Source organism: Scyliorhinus torazame, chromosome 15 (assembly GCF_047496885.1).
Source record: "Scyliorhinus torazame isolate Kashiwa2021f chromosome 15, sScyTor2.1, whole genome shotgun sequence".
In the NCBI taxonomy this organism is placed as follows: Eukaryota; Metazoa; Chordata; class Chondrichthyes; order Carcharhiniformes; family Scyliorhinidae; genus Scyliorhinus; species Scyliorhinus torazame.
In genome coordinates, this window is record NC_092721.1 from 207,819,881 (window position 1) to 207,836,254 (window position 16,374).

At 55.1% G+C, this 16,374-nt stretch overlaps 1 protein-coding gene across 4 annotated transcripts in view; it reads left to right on the plus strand.

Annotated features, from left to right (window-relative positions):
* The window catches only part of stim1b (stromal interaction molecule 1b), a 111,672-nt gene that overhangs the window by 60,743 nt on the left and 34,555 nt on the right, over positions 1–16,374 (plus strand). For 2 of the 4 annotated variants that reach the window (XM_072477533.1, XM_072477535.1), the window contains exons 5-7: positions 7,416–7,593; positions 9,103–9,289; positions 14,962–15,129. In XM_072477533.1, the coding sequence (XP_072333634.1) occupies positions 7,416–7,593; positions 9,103–9,289; positions 14,962–15,129 (533 nt within the window). The remainder of the gene's footprint in view (positions 1–7,415; positions 7,594–9,102; positions 9,290–14,961; positions 15,130–16,374) is intronic. The other 2 variants (XM_072477534.1, XM_072477537.1) reach the window with 1 other exon arrangement.

A 16,374-nucleotide genomic window follows, 5' to 3' on the forward strand; every position in this document is an offset into this window, starting at 1 on the left:
AGCAGATGTTAGTGCTTGGAGTGAGGGTGTTGCCATGAGGCCTTGCACTTGTCTCTCTGTCGGAAGGAAGTGTTGGTTATGACAAGGTCATCTGAGCTCTATTGTCAGGAGCAGTGCACCGTTGGTGTTGGATTGCCTTACCCCTTCTCTGCAGATTACACCTCCGCAGTGGTCTGTGTCTTTTCCAACTCTGATGTTGAAGTCACCAAGGAGGATCAGCTTGTCGCCTGCCGGGATTCCTGCCAATTGGAGTACAATTCCTCTGGGACTGGTCAGTAGCTCCCTGTGTTGGAGGACACGCACTGAGGACTGTACCGCAGAGGCTCTAGTCTAGGGTGAGCCAAAGGAGCAGCAGGCATTTGTTTATCCCACAAAGGGAGCGTCTGAGACGGCCAGATAGATGTTAATGGCAAAGCCAAACCCATGGAGGTGGCCATCCTCTTCTGGTTTACCTTTCCAGAAAAAGGTGCAACCACCATCATGTTCCTTGAGCTTGCCTTCCCCCTGGCAGGATCTCACTAATGGCGGCGATGTCAATGCCTGAATTGCTGGACAATAATGGCACCACCCCATTCTGGTCTGTGTTGGCGTTGTCCAGGAGGGTCCTGACGTTCCAGTCTCAAACTTTACTGAAGAGGTGGGAGATGTATGTGCGTGAATTCTTTTAACGTGGGGTGGGAAATGCACATCAGCAGCCACATGGACTTGATTCAGTGGCAAGTGCTTCCGAGATGGCTGTATGGGTCTAGGAGAGGTCTCACTGTTTATACCCCACTCTCCTCGCTGAATCCTCGTGTTTATACCCCACTCTCCTCGCTGAATCCTCATGTTTATACCCCACTGTCAAAGAACAAAGAAATGTACAGCACAGGAACAGGCCCTTCGGCCCTCCAAGCCCGTGCCGACCATGCTGCCCGACTAAACTACAATCTTCTACACTTCCTGGGTCCGTATCCCTCTATTCCCATCCTATTCATGTATTTGTCAAGATGCCCCTTAAACGTCACTATCGTCCCTGCTTCCACCACCTCCTCCGGTAGCGAGTTCCAGGCACCCACTACCCTCTGCGTAAAAAAACTTGCCTCGTACATCCCCTCTAAATCTTGCCCCTCACACCTTAAACCTATGCCCCCTAGTAATTGACCCCTCTACCCTGGGGAAAAGCCTCTGACTATCCACTCTGTCTATGCCCCTCATAATTTTGTAGACCTCTATCAGGTCTCCCCTCAACCTCCTTCGTTCCAGTGAGAACAAACCGAGTTTATTCAACCGCTCCTCATAGCTAATGCCCTCCATACCAGGCAACATTCCGGTAAATCTCTTCTGCACCCGCTCTAAAGCCTCCACATCCTTCTGGTAGTGTGGCGACCAGAATTGAACACTATACTCCAAGTGTGGCCTAACTAAGGTTCTATACAGCTGCAACATGGCTTGCCAATTCTTATACTCAATGCCCCGGCCAATGAAGGAAAGCATGCGCATGCCTTCTTGACTACCTTCTCCACCTGTGTTGCCCCTTTCAGTGACCTGTGGACCTGTACACCTAGATCTCTGTGACTTTCAATACTCTTGAGGGTTCTACCATTCACTGTATATTCCCTACCTGCATTAGACCTTCCAAAATGCATTACCTCACATTTGTCCGGATTAAACTCCATCTGCCATCTCTCCGCCCAAGTCTCCAAACAATCTAAATCCTGCTGTATCCTCTGACAGTCCTCATCGCTATCCGCAATTCCACCAACCTTTGTGTCGTCTGCAAACTTACTAATCAGACCAGTTACATTTTCCTCCAAATCATTTATATATACTACAAAGAGCAAAGGTTCCAGCACTGATCCCTGTGGAACACCACTGGTCACAGCCCTCCAATTAGAAAAGCATCCTTCCATTGCTACTCTCTGCCTTCTATGACCTAGCCAGTTCTGTATCCACCTTGCCAGCTCACCCCTGATCCTGTGTGACTTCACCTTTTGTACTAGTCTACCATGAGGGACCTTGTCAAAGGCCTTACTGAAGTCCATATAGACAACATCCACTGCCCTACCTGCATCAATCATCTTAGTGACCTCCCCGAAAAACTCATATCAAGTTAGTGAGACACGACCTCCCCTTCACAAAACCATGCTGCCTCTCACTAATACGTCCATTTGCTTCCAAATGGGAGTAGATCCTGTCTCGAAGAATTCTCTCCAGTAATTTCCCTACCACTGAAGTAAGGCTCACCGGCCTGTAGTTCCCTGGATTATCCTTGCTATCCTTCTTAAACAGAGGAACAACATTGGCTATTCTCCAGTCCTCCGGGACATCCCCTGAAGACAGTGAGGATCCAAAGATTTCTGTCAAGGTCTCAGCAATTTCCTCTCCAGCCTCCTTCAGTATTCTGGGGTAAATCCCATCAGGCCCTGGGGACTTCCCAACCTGAATATTTTTTAAGACACCCAACACCTCGTCTTTTTGGATCTCAATGTGACCCAGGCTATCTACACACCCTTCTCCAGACTCAACATCTACCAATTTCTTCTCTTTGGTGAATACTGATGCAAAGTATTCATTTAGTACCTCGCCCATTTCCTCTGGCTCCACACATAGATTCCCTTGCCTATCCTTCAGTGGGCAAACCCTTTCCCTGGCTACCCTCTTGCTTTTTATGTCCGTGTAAAAAGCCTTGGGATTTTCCTTAACCCTATTTGCCAATGACTTTTCGTGACCTCTTCTAGCCCTCCTGACTCCTTGCTTAAGTTCCTTCCTACTTTCCTTATATTCCACGCAGGCTTCGTCTGTTCCCAGCCTTTTAGCCCTGACAAATGCCTCCTTTTTCTTTTTGACGAGGCCTACAATATCTCTCGTTATCCAAGGTTCCCGAAAATTGCCGTATTTATCCTTCTTCCTCACAGGAACATGCCGGTCCTGAATTCCTTTCAACTGACACTTGAAAGCCTCCCACATGTCAGATGTTGATTTGCCCTCAAACATCCGCCCCCAATCTATGTTCTTCAGTTCCCGCCTAATATTGTTATAATTAGCCTTCCCCCAATTTAGCACATTCATCCTAGGACCACTCTTATCCTTGTCCACCAGTACTTTAAAACTTACTGAATTGTGGTCACTGTTACCGAAATGCTCCCCTACTAAAACATCTACCACCTGGCCGGGCTCATTCCCCAATACCAGGTCCAGTACCGCCCCTTCCCTAGTTGGACTGTCTACATATTGTTTTAAGAAGCCTTCCTGGATGCTCCTTACAAACTCCGCCCCGTCTAAACCCCTGGCACTAAGTGAGTCCCAGTCAATATTGGGGAAGTTGAAGTCTCCCGTCACCACAACCCTGTTGTTTTTACTCTTTTCCAAAATCTGTCTACCTATCTGCTCCTCTATCTCCCGCTGGCTGTTGGGAGGCCTGCAGTAAACTCCCAACATTGTGACTGCACCCTTCTTATTCCTGATCTCTACCCATATAGCCTCACTGCCCTCTGAGGTGTCCTCCCGCAGTACAGCTGTGATATTCTCCCGAACCAGTAGCACAACTCCGCCTCCCTTTTACATCCCCCTCTATCCCGCCTGAAACATCTAAATCCTGGAACGTTTAGCTGCCAATCCTGCCCTTCCCTCAACCAGGTCTCTAATGGCAACAACATCATAGTTCCAAGTACTAATCCAAGCTCTAAGTTCATCTGCCTTACCCGTAATACTTCTTGCATTAAAACATATGCACTTCAGGCCACCAGACCCGCTGGGTTCAGCAACTTCTCTCTGTCTGCTCTGCCTCAGAGCCCCACTGTCCCTATTCCCTAGTTCTCCCTCAATGCTCTCACCTTCTGACCTATTGCTCCCGTGCCCACCCCCCGCCATACTAGTTTAAACCCTCCCGTGTGACACTAGCAAACCTCGCGGCTAGGATACTTATGCCTCTCCGGTTTCGATGCAACCCGTCCTTTTTATATAGGTCACACCTGCCCCGGAAGAGCTCCCAGTGGTCCAGATAACGGAAACCCTCCCTCCTACACCAGCTGTTTAGCCACGTGTTTAGCTGCTCTATCTTCCTATTTCTAGCCTCAATGGCACGTGGCACGGAGTAATCCTGAGATTACAACCCTAGAGGTCCTGTCTTTTAACTTTCTGCCTAGCTCCCTGAACTCCTGCTGCAGGAACCCATGCCCCTTCCTGCCTATGTCGTTAGTACCAATATGTACAACGACCTCTGCCTGTTTGCCCTCCCCCTTCAGGATGCCCTCTACCCGTTCGGAGACATCCTGGACCCTGGCACCAGGGAGGCAACATACCATCCTGGAGTCTCTTTCACGTCCACAGAAGCGCCTATCTGTGACCCTGACTATAGAGTCCCCTATTACTATTGCTCTTCTGCGCTTTGACCCTCCCTTCTGAACATCAGAGCCAGCCGTGGTGCCACTGCTCTGGCTGCTGCTGTTTTCCCCTGATCGGCTATCCCCTCCGACAGTATCCAAAGGGGTATACCTGTTCGAGAGGGGGACAACCACAGGGGATTCCTGCACTGACTGCCTGCCCTTTCTGGTGGTCACCCATTTCTCTGCCTGCACCTTGGGTGTGACCACATTTACATAACTGCAATCTATGACGCTTTCCGCCACCTGCATGCTCCTAAGTGCATCCAATTGCCGCTCCAACCGAACCATGCGGTCTGTGAGGAGCTCCAGTTGGGTGCACTTTCTGCAGATGAAGCCATCCGGGACGCTGGGAGCCTCCCGGACCTGCCACATCTCACAGTCAGAGCACTGCACCCCTCTAACTGACATTGCGTCAATTAATTAAAATGTAAAAAAAACCTAAAAAAATATATTTAAAAAAAAATTTCAAAGTTACTGTCCTCGCTGAATCCTCGTGTTTATACCCCACTGTCCTCGCTGAATCCTCGTGTTTATACCCCACTCTCCTCACTGAATCCTCATGTTTATACCCCACTCTCCTCGCTGAATCCTCGTGTTCATACCCCACTCTCCTCACTGAATCCTCATGTTTATACCCCACTCTCCTCACTGAATCCTCGTGTTTATACCCCACTCTCCTCACTGAATCCTCGTGTTTATACCCCACTCTCCTCACTGAATTCTCGTGTTTATACCCCACTGTCCTCGCTGAATCCTCGTGTTTATACCCCACTCTCCTCACTGAATCCTCATGGTTATACCCCACTGTCCTCACTGAATCCTCATGTTTATACCCCACTGTCCTCACTGAATCCTCGTGTTTATACCCCACTCTCCTCACTGAATCCTCATGTTTATACCCCACTCTCCTCACTGAATCCTCGTGTTTATACCCCACTCTCCTCACTGAATCCTCGTGTTTATACCCCACTCTCCTCACTGAATCCTCGTGTTTATACCCCACTCTCCTCACTGAATCCTCGTGTTTATACCCCACTCTCCTTACTGAATCCTCGTGTTTATACCCCACTCTCCTCACTGAATCCTCGTGTTTATACCCCACTGTCCTCACTGAATCCTCATGTTTATACCCCACTCTCCTCACTGAATCCTCGTGTTTATACCCCACTCTCCTCACTGAATCCTCGTGTTTATACCCCACTCTCCTCACTGAATCCTCGTGTTTATACCCCACTCTCCTCACTGAATCCTCGTGTTTATACCCCACTCTCCTCACTGAATCCTCGTGTTTATACCCCACTGTCCTCGCTGAATCCTCGTGTTTATACCCCACTCTCCTCACTGAATCCTCATGTTTATACCCCACTCTCCTCACTGAATCCTCGTGTTTATACCCCACTGTCCTCACTGAATCCTCATGTTTATACCCCACTGTCCTCACTGAATCCTCGTGTTTATACCCCACTGTCCTCACCGAATCCTCATGTTTAAACCCCACTCCTCACCGAATCCTCATGTTTATACCCCACTCTCACTGAAGTCTACCTCGCTGAAGTCTTGCCGTTTATACCTCGCTGTCCTCGCCTCACTGAAGTGTCATTTATTATACCTTGTTCTCCTCGCTGAAGTCCTGCTCTTTATACCCCATCCTCTTCACTGGAGACTCGCTTTTTTTGCTTTCAAGTTTCTCTCTTTACAGACCACCTCCCCTCACTGAAGTCTCGTTCTTTACATCCCGCTCTTCTCGCTGAAATCTCGCTCTTTATACCCTGCTCTCCTCGCTTAGGTCTCACTCTTTAGATCTCACTCTTTTTATCTCACTCTTTATATATCCCTTCGGAAGGATTTGATTTGATTTATTATTGTGTCATACGAGAGTGCCTTTAAGAACTGGATGTCTAAGCAATGTACCTTTAAGAAAACAGTGATGCCATAGAGTGGGTGGCGCTCTGCTCAGTTCAGCCATTTTGCAGTTGGGTTTTGCAGTTTGAAGAGTGTCTGGCTGGTTTTGCTGAGAGCAGCTAAAAAGTCGAAAGCCAGTTTGAGACAGCAGCTTGGGTGTGTCTGTGTGATTCCAGAGAGCTGCATGAAGAAAGCAAGGTGCTGGAGCTGAAATCAACCAAGCTAATATATCTCTGCCATTCTACAGAAAATATATATATTCTTTAACCTGATGTGATACTGTTTAAAGGTGTTAAGTCTCTTGGAAGTTTGAAGGACCATTTTAAGGAATTATTTACTATTGCAATATGTTCGGAGTTATCTTTGAAGTAAGGGGTGTTAAGAGAGCCAATGTTTATTTAAGATGTTAAGTTGAGTTCATGGAATAAACAGTGTTTTGTGTTTAAAAACCCACGTGTCCATAATTGTAATCCCACACCTAGGGAACAAGCCGTGTGCTAGGAAAAGCAACAAATCCATTAAAGGGGGAGGTTGGTTGAACTCCATGATACACTTTGGGGTTCTGAAAAAGCCTCGGCCATAACAATTGTCACATGTATTAGTATACAGTGAAAAGTATTGTGTTGAGGGTTATAAGGGTATTAGAGAGAGTGCAGAGTGCAGAAGTGATTCACAAGACTGGTTCCAGGGATGATGAACTTCAGTTATGTAGATACAATGTAGAAGGTGGGACTATGTTTTTTTGGGGGGAAAAGACACGTTGAGAGGAAGTTTGATAGAGGAATTCAAACCTGTGAGGGGTCTTTACATGGTAGATAGGGAGAAGTTGTTCCCATTGGTCAAAGGACCGAGAATGAGGGCACAGGTTTAAGGTAATTGGGAAGGAAGCAAGACTTCATGCAGCAGTGGCTTGGATCTGGAATGCACTGACTATAGGTGTGGCAGAGGAAGGATCAATCAACAGTTTCAGAAGGGAATTGGTTTATTGTCTAACGCGGAAGAACACAGTGCTACAGGGAGAAGGCAGAGGATTTCTGGGTGATTTCTGCTTCGGAGAGCTAGCACAGACAGAGCGGGCTGATTGGCCTCCTGCACTGTAACCATCCTGTGCTGGCGATATATTTACCCTTTGTCTTGGATTTGCAGTGACTCGCCACAACCACCTGAAGGATTTCATGTTGGTGGTTTCCATCGTTATTGGTGTGGGCGGTTGCTGGTTCGCGTACATCCAGAACCGTTACTCCAAGGAGCACATGAAGAAAATGATGAAGGACCTGGAGGGACTCCAGAAAGCGGAACAGAGTCTGCACGACCTACAGGAACGGTGAGAATGCAATAGAAACCTAACCTCCAGGGTGAGGAACGGTGACCAGGACTGCTCCAGATGTATAACTTCAGTCCACAACACCAAGCACCTGGACGCATGGTACTGTGCCTGGGGAGAGAAGGGTTTGTTAGCCTAGTGAGATGGCTGATCGAGTAAATCTGTTAAAAGCAGGTTTGCACTGCCTTATACACCAGGTATTTGTGCCAGGTTTGTTTCTTATTCTCCATTCTTGGGGGATGTGAAGCCTCACTGGCAAGGCATGTGTTTATTGCCCAGCTATAGTTGTCCTGAGAAGATGGGGGCGGCACGGTAGCATTGTGGATAGCACAATTGCTTCACAGCTCCAGGGTCCCAGGTTCGATTCCGGCTTGGGTCACTGTCTGTGCGGAGTCTGCACATTCTCCCCGTGTGTGCGTGGGTTTCCTCCGGGTGCTCTGGTTTCCTCCCACAGTCCAAAGATGTGCAGGTTAGGTGGATTGGCCATGATAAATTGCCCTTAGTGTCAAAAATTGCCCTTGGTGTTAGGTGGGGTTACTGGTTATGGGAATAGGGTGGAGGTGTCGGCTCGGGTAGGATGCTCTTTCAAAGAGCCGGTGCAGACTCGATGGGCCGAATGGCCTCCTTCTGCACTGTAAATTCTATGATAATCTATGGTGGCAGCTGCCACCTTGAGCTGCTGGTAGTGGGTTTGATCGGGCTGGTTTGCAAGCCACTCTAGAGGGTAGGTCGGAGACGGTCACATTGCTGTGAGTCTGGCCCAGACTGGGCGAGGGCGGCAAATTTCCTTCCCTCGTGCATTGATGAATTCCTTGGATTTTAGCTATAACCGGCCAGTTTCATGTTCCCTTTTATTGAGAGCAGTTTTTTTTTAGATGCTGCAGAATTGTTTCATAACTAAACAACGTTCATAATAATCTTTATTATTGTCACAAGTAGGCTTACATTAACACAGCAATGAAGTTACTGTGAAAAGCCCCCAGTCACCACACTCCGGCGCCTGTTTGGGTACACAGAGGGAGAATTCAGAATGTTCAAATCACCTAACAAGCACGTCTTTCGGGACTTGTGGGAGGAAACCGGAGCACCCGGAGGAAACCCACGCAGACACGGGGAGAACGAGCAGACTCCGCACAGACAGTAATAATCTGCCAGCTGCCCCCCATTACCTTTTCAAGAATAACTAGAGGCGGATAACAAACCCCAGAGATAGAGGTGCCCACATTCTGGAATTTAATTATTTAAAAGAAGACGGAGGGTGACGACAGCCAAGCTGCCAGTTGTTGAGTCAAATAACAATCTGCAAAATGATCCTGTAAATTGAATAAAGGTCCGATCTTGACCGGCTACTCAGTCTGTACCTCTTTGTTCCTTTGGGCAGTTTTGTGCCCCCCACTGTAATGTTGTAGTCAGACCAGTGTATGAAAGCAGGAGACCTTCCCCTGGATGGGCCGAGAGGCCGTGAAGAATGGTGTGGTTTTGAGGATGTTTTGAATCTTGGGCCTGCAGGCTGCAGAAGGCACAGGAGGAGCATCGATCCGTTGAGGTGGAGAAAGTTAACCTGGAGCAAAAGCTGCGAGATGAGATCAATGCAGCCAAGCAGGAAGCACAGAGACTGCGTGAGCTTCGGGAAGGCACGGAGAACGAGCTGAGTCGACAGAAATACGCAGAGGAGGAATTGGAACAGGTGGGATTTGTACGTTTCGCTAGGATCAGGTATAGTGTGATGCATCGGGGTGTGTGTGCTTGTAGTCAGCTCAACAAGGCCAGCTGTGGGTGCAAGCTGGCCGGGGTGCGAAGGGGTCAGGGTGTGGGGGCCGGGGCCAGGGTGTGTGGGGGGCCGGGGCCTGGTGTGTGGGTGGTTGGGGTCAGGGTGTGAGGAGGGGTCAGGGTCAGGGTGTGAGGAGGGGTCAGGGTGTGAGGAGGGGTCAGGGTGTGAGGAGGGGTCAGGGTGTGAGGAGGGGTCAGGGTGTGAGGAGGGGTCAGGGTGTGAGGAGGGGATCGGGGTCAGGGTGTGAGCGGGGTCAGGGTGAAGTGGGGGCCGGGGTCAGGATGTGAGGGGGGTCGGGGTCAGGGTGTGAGATGGGGTCGGGTCAGGATGTGAGGGGTGTCGGGTCAGGGTGTGAGGAGGGGTCGGGGTCAGAATGTGAGGGGGGTCGGGGTGTGAACGGGGTCAGGTCGGGGTCAGGGTGTGGGGAGGGCCAGAGTCAGGGTTTGATGGGGGGTCGGGGTCAGGGTGTGAGGGGGTTCGGGGTCAGTGTGTGTCGGGGTTCGGGGTCAGGGTGTGAGGGGGGTCGGGGTCAGGGTGTGGGGGGGGGTCGGGGTCAGGGTGTTGGGGGGGGGTCGGGGTCAGGATGTGTGGGGGGTCGGGGTCAGTGTGAGGGGGGTCGGGGTCAGGGTGTGAGGAGGGGTCAGGGTGTGAGGGGGGTCGGGGTCAGGGTGTGAGGAGGGGTCAGGGTGTGAGGGGGGTCGGGGTCAGGGTGTGAGAGGGGTCGGGGTCAGGGTGTGAGGAGGGGTCAGGGTCAGGGTGTGAGGAGGGGTCAGGGTGAGGGTGAGAGGAGGGGTCAGGGTGTGAGGAGGGGTCGGGGTCAGGGTGTGAGGAGGGGTCGGGGTCAGGGTGTGAGGAGGAGATGGGATCAGGGTGTGAGGATGGATCAGGGTGTGAGAGGGGTTGGGGTCAGGGTGTGAGGAGGGGTCAGGGTGTGAGGGGGTCGGGGTCAGGGTGTGAGAGGGGTCGGGGTCAGGGTGTGAGAGGGGTCGGGGTCAGGGTGTGAGGAGGGGTCAGGGTCAGGGTGTGAGGAGGGGTCAGGGTGAGGGTGAGAGGAGGGGTCAGGGTGAGGGTGAGAGGAGGGGTCAGGGTCAGGGTGTGAGGAGGGGTCAGGGTGTGAGGAGGAGTCGGGATCAGGGTGTGAGGAGGAGTCGGGATCAGGGTGTGAGGAGGGATCAGGGTGTGAGAGTGGTCGGGGTCAGTGTGTGAGAGGGGTCGGGGTCAGTGTGTGAGGGATCGGGGTCAGTGTGTGAGGAGGGGCAGGGTCAAGGTGTGAGGAGGAGTCGGGTATGAGCAGGGTCAGGGTGTGAGCGGGGTCAGGGAGTGAGGGGGGTCCGGGTGTGAGCAGGGTTTGGGCGGTCAGGGTGTAAGAGGGCCAGGGGCAGCCAGGGTGTGAGGGGGGTCAGGGTGTGAGGGGGGTCAGGGTGTGAGGGGGGTCAGGGTGTGAGGGGGGTCAGGGTGTGAGGGGGGGTCAGGGTGTGAGGGGGGGTCAGGGTGGGGGGGGGTCAGGGGCAGCCAGGGTGTGAGGGGGGGTCAGGGTGTGAGGGGGGGTCAGGGTGTGAGGAGGGATCGGGGTCAGGGTGAGGGGGGGGCCGGGGTCAGGGTGTGAGGGGGGTCAGGGTCAGTATGTGAGGGGGGTCGGGGTCAGGGTGTGAGATGGGGTTGGGGTCAGGATATGAGGAGTGTCGGGGCAGGGTGTGAGGAGGGGTCGGAGTCAGGATGTGAGGGGGGTCGGGGTCAGGGTGTGAGGAGGAGCCGGGGTCAGGATGTGAGGGGGGTCGGGGTCAGGGTGCGAGGAAGGGCCGGGGACAGGATATGAGGAGGGGCCTGGGTCAGGATATGAGGAGGGGCCGGGGTCAGGATATGAGGGGTGTCGGGGTCAAGGTGTGAGGAAGGGTCGGGGTGTGAACGGGGTCAGGTCGGGGTCAGGGTGTGGGAAGGGCCAGAGTCAGGGTGTGAGGGGGACGGGGTCAGTGTGTGAGGGGGTTCGGGGTCAGGGTGTGGGGGGGGGGGGTCGGGGTCAGGGTGTGGGGGGGGTCGGGGTCAGGATGTGTGGGGGGTCGGGGTCAGTGTGAGGGGGTTTCGGGGTCAGGGTGTGAGGAGGGGTCAGGGTGTGAGGGGGGCCGGGGTCAGGGTGTGGGGGCGGGTCGTGGTCGGTGTGTGCGAGGGGGTTCGGGGTCGGTGTGAGGAGGGGTCAGGGTGTGAGGGGGGCCGGCGTCAGGGTGTGGGGGGGGAGTCGGGGTCAGGGTGTGAGGGGGGGTCGGGGTCGGTGTGTGAGGGGGTTCGGGGTCGGTGTGAGGAGGGGTCAGGGTGTGAGGAGGGGTCGGGGTCAGGGTGTGGGGGGGGGCCGGGGTCAGGATGTGAGGAGGGGTCGGGGTCAGGATGTGAGGGGGGTCAGGGTGTGAGGAGAGGTCGGGGTCAGGGTGTGAGGAGGGGTCGGGGCCGGGGTGTGAACTGCGTCAGGGTGTGAGCGGTGTCAGGTCGGGGTCAGGGTGTGAGGAGGGGTCGGGGCCAGGGTGTGAGGAGGGGTCGGGGCCAGGGTGTGAGGAGGGGTCGGGGCCAGGGTGTGAGGAGGGGTCGGGGCCAGGGTGTGAGCAGGAGTCGGGGCCAGGGTGTGAGGAGGGGTCGCCAGGGTGTGAGAAAGGGTTGGGGTGTGAAGTGGGGGTCAGGGGCTGTGAGGGGGGTCAGGGGGGGTCAGGGTGTGAGGGGGGGGATCAGGGTGTGAGGGTGGTCAGGGTGTGAGGGGTTCGGGGTTGGGTCAGTGTCTCGGGGGGGGGGGGGAGGGGCATGTCAGGGCGGTCAGGGTGTAAAGGGGTCCGAGGCAGTCAGGCTGTGAGGGGCTCGGGCTGGAGTCAGGATGTAAGGGGGTGGTCAGGGTGTGAGGGGGTGGTCAGGGTGTGAGGGGGTGGTCAGGGTGTGAGGGGGTGGTCAGGGTGTGAGGGGGTGGTCAGGGTGTGAGGGGGTGGTCAGGGTGTGAGTGGAGGGTCAGGGTGTGAGTGGAGGGTCAGGGTGTGAGGTGGGGTCAGGGTGTGAGGTGGGGTCAGGGTGTGAGGTGGGGGTCAGGGAGTGAGGGGGGGTCTGGGGTGTCAGGGTGTGAGGGGGTGTCAGGGTGTGAGGGGGGGAATCAGAGTGTGAGGGGGGGAATCAGAGTGTGAGGGGGGGAATCAGAGTGTGAGGGGGGGAATCAGAGTGTGAGGGGGGGAATCAGAGTGTGAGGGGGGGAATCAGAGTGTGAGGGGGGGAATCAGAGTGTGAGGGGGGGAATCAGAGTGTGAGGGGGGGGAATCAGAGTGTGAGGGGGGGAATCAGAGTGTGAGGGGGGGAATCAGAGTGTGAGGGGGGGAATCAGAGTGTGAGGGGGGGAATCAGTGTGAGGGGGGGTGGTCAGGGGTGTGAGGGGGGTCAGGGTGTGAGGGGGGGGTGTCGGTGTGAGGGGGGGTCAGGGGTGTGAGGGGGGGTCAGGGGTGTGAGGGGGGGTCAGGGGTGTGAGGGGGGGTCAGGGGTGTGAGGGGAGGTCAGGGGTGTGAGGGGGGGTCAGGGGTGTGAGGGGGGGTCAGGGGTGTGAGGGGGGGTCAGGGGTGTGAGGGGGGGTCAGGGGTGTGAGGGGGGGTCAGGGGTGTGAGGGGGGGTCAGGGGTGTGAGGGGGGGTCAGGGGTGTGAGGGGGGGTCAGGGTGTGAGGGGGAATCAGGGTGTGAGGGGTTCGGGGCTGTGTCAGTGTCTCGGGGGGGGTGGGGTGTCAGGGTGGGAGGGGGTAAGGGTGTGGGCATGGTTGGGGCGGTCAGGGTGTAAGGGGGTCAGGGTGTGAGGGGGGGTCAGGGTGTGAGGGGGGAAATCAGTGTGAGGGGTATCGGGGCTGGGTCAGTGTCTCGGGTGGGGTGGGGTGTCAGGGTGGGAGGGGGCAAGGGTGTGGGCATGGTTGGGGCGGTCAGGGTGTAAGGGGGTCAGAGGCAGTCAGGCTGTGAGGGGCACCGTCTGGGGTCAGGGTGTGAGGGGGGGTCAGGGTGTGAGGGGGGTCAGGGTGTGAGGGGGGGTGTCAGGGTGTGAGGGGGGGTCAGGGTGTGAAGGGGGGGTCAGGGTGTGAAGGGGGGTCAGGTTGTGAGGGGGGGTCAGGTTATGAGGGGGGTCAGGGTGTGAGGGGGTCAAGGTGTGAGGGGTGTCAGGGTGTGAGGGGGGTCAGGGTGTGTGTGAGGGGGTCAGGGTGTGAGGGGGGGGAATCAGGGTGTGAGGGGGGGTCAGGGTGTGAGGGGGGGGTCAGGGTGTGAGGGGGGGGTCAGGGTGTGAGGGGGGGGGTCAGGGTGTGAGGGGGGGGTCAGGGTCTGAGGGGGGTCGGGGTGTGAGGGGAGTCGGGGTGTGAGGAGGGGTCAGGGCGTGAGGCGGGGGTCAGGATGTGAGGGGGGGGTCAGGGTGTGAGGGGGGGGTCAGGGTGTGAGGGGGGGGTCAGGGTGTGAGGGGGGGTCAGGGTGTGAGGGGGGTCAGGGTGTGAGGGGGGGGTCAGGGTGTGAGGGGGGGGGTCAGGGTGTGAGAGGGGGGTCAGGGTGTGAGGGGGGGGTCAGGGTGTGAGGGGGGGGTCAGGGTGTGAGGATGGAATCAGGGTGCGAGGGGGGGTCAGGGTGTAAGGGCCTGGGCGGTCAGGCTGAGAGGGGTTTCTGGGGTCAGGGTCTCGGGGTTGGGGGGAGGGCTAGGGTCAGGGTGTGAGGATGGGGGGGGGGCTACGGTCGGGGTGTGAGGCGGCCTGGGGTCAGGGTATGAGGTGGGTTTGGGAGCTGGGGTCAGGGTGTGAGGTGGGTTCGGGAGCTGGGGTCAGGGTTTGAGGGGGGCTGGGGTCAGGTTGTGAGGGTGGGTCAGGGTGCAAGAGGGCCTGGGGAGGTCAGGCTGTGAGGGGTTTCTGGGGTCAGGGTCTCGGGGTTGGGGGGAGGGCTAGGGTCAGGGTGTGAGGATGGGGGGGGGCTAGGGTCGGGGTGTGAGGCGGCCTGGGGTCAGGGTATGAGGTGGGTTGGGGAGCAGGGGTCAGGGTGTGAGGTGGGTTCTGGAGCTGGGGTCAGGGTTTGAGGGGGGCTGGGGCCAGGGTGTGAGGGGGTCAGGTTGTGAGGGGGGGTCAGGGTGTAAGAGGGCCTGTGGAGGTCAGGCTGTGAGGGGTTTCTGGGGTCAGGGTTTTGGGGAATGGGGGGGGGGCTGCGGTCAGGATGTGAGGGGGGGGCTGGCGTCAGGGTGTGAGGAGGGTCGGGAGCTGGGGTCAGAGGGTGAGATGGGTTCGGGAGTTGGGGTCAGGGTTTCGGGGGTTGGGGGGGGGGGTTGTGCTGTGATCAGGGTGTGAGGAGGGGTCGGGGGTTGGGGTCGAAGTGTGAGATAGGTTCGGGAGCTGGGGGGAGGGGGGGGCTGGGGTCAGGGTGCGGGTGTGGTCCATGGCAGAGCTACTGTGGGTATTTGAGATTCACGGATGCTGTTGTTCGGTCTCAGTTGTGACATGGCCTTGGCAAGTGAGAGGGGGGCAGAGTTGCTTCATACATTCTCCACAATACAGGAATAAGGTGAACAGTGACTTTCCCCTGGAATAGCTGGAAGGTGAGAATCGACACTGAAACCTGTCTGTCTCTCTCAGGTACGCATGGCACTGAAGAAAGCGGAAAAGGAATTGGAGTCACGCGGGAGGTGGTCACCGCCTGAAACACTGCAGAAATGGCTGCAACTCACACACGAGGTGGAAGTGCAATATTATAACATCAAGAAGCAGAGTGCTGAGAGGCAGTTAAACATTGCCAAGGAAGGGGTATGTGCTATTTTGTTAAAATTGTGCGAGCAACGTATTCCTAGATGGGAGGTGAGGAAAGAGATTTTATTGCAGTCATTGACCTGCAGTGTGCTGTCTGGAGGGGCGGTGGGAGCAGATTCCTGATTTTCTTTCTTTTTTTTTCTTTCTTTTTCTAAATAAATTTAGTGTACCCAATTCAGTTTTTCTAATTAAGGGGCAATTTAGCGTGGCCAATCCACCTGTCCTGCACATCTTTGGGTTGTGGGGGTGAGACCCAGGCAGACACGGGGAGAATGTGCAAACTCCACACGGACAGTGACCCAGAGCCGGGATCGAACCCGGGACCTCGGCGCTGTGAGGCAGCAGTGCTAGCCACTCCGCCGCCCAGCTGCCCCCGATTCCTGATTTTCAAATGGGAAATGGATAAATACTTAAAAAAGGAAAATCTGGAGGGTTTTGAGCAAATAGACGGAGAATGGGAAAGCTCTTTCGAAGGGCCAACACGGGCGCCATAGGCTGAATGGCCTCCGTGCAGTTGTAAGATTCTGTTGCGCGGTGTAACTAAGGATACAGCATCAACTTGGATTTCTTATCGCCATTTAACAAAGAGAAACAACCCAAGGTGCATCACAAGCGATTATTAAGCAACGTTTGTTGGCGGGCTGAATGAGATGATGTTGATAGGTGACCAAAAGCTTAATCAAAGGGGTGAATTTCAAGGAGAGTCTTAAAGTAGGAGAGGTGGCGAGGCTTTGGAGGGAATTCCAGAACCTGGGGCCCAGGCAGATCGAAGCAGAGAATTAAAATTGGGGTTGTGCGAAAGGCCAGAACTGGCGGAGGCAAAGCTCTCCCAGTTAGTGACTGAGACAGGGAGGGCTGAGACGCGGGAGGGATTTTCAAAGAAAGAATAAAGGGCAATGTCTCCTGGCAGTGACAGAGTTGGACTGAATCATGTTGCTTTGGCTCAGTTAAAGCTCCTTTAGCTGAATGGTTGACGGATTCTAAATATCCATCTCTAAATACGATCGGTCACAGGCTAATGGCCTGGATTTGTAAACCAGCGGCTGGGGGGAGGCTGAATGAGCCAAGCTCATGAGCCTGTTAGACAATGGCAGGGCAGAGCCCCCTCCACCTATACACCTGCAGTTTTATTAGCTATCTGTCAGTCACCGCCTCCTGTCTCTGACCATCAACCAAACCCAAACCACTACCTAACCTGCGGCGTCTGTGACAGCCTCCTGTACGAGCACACACCCTCCCTGG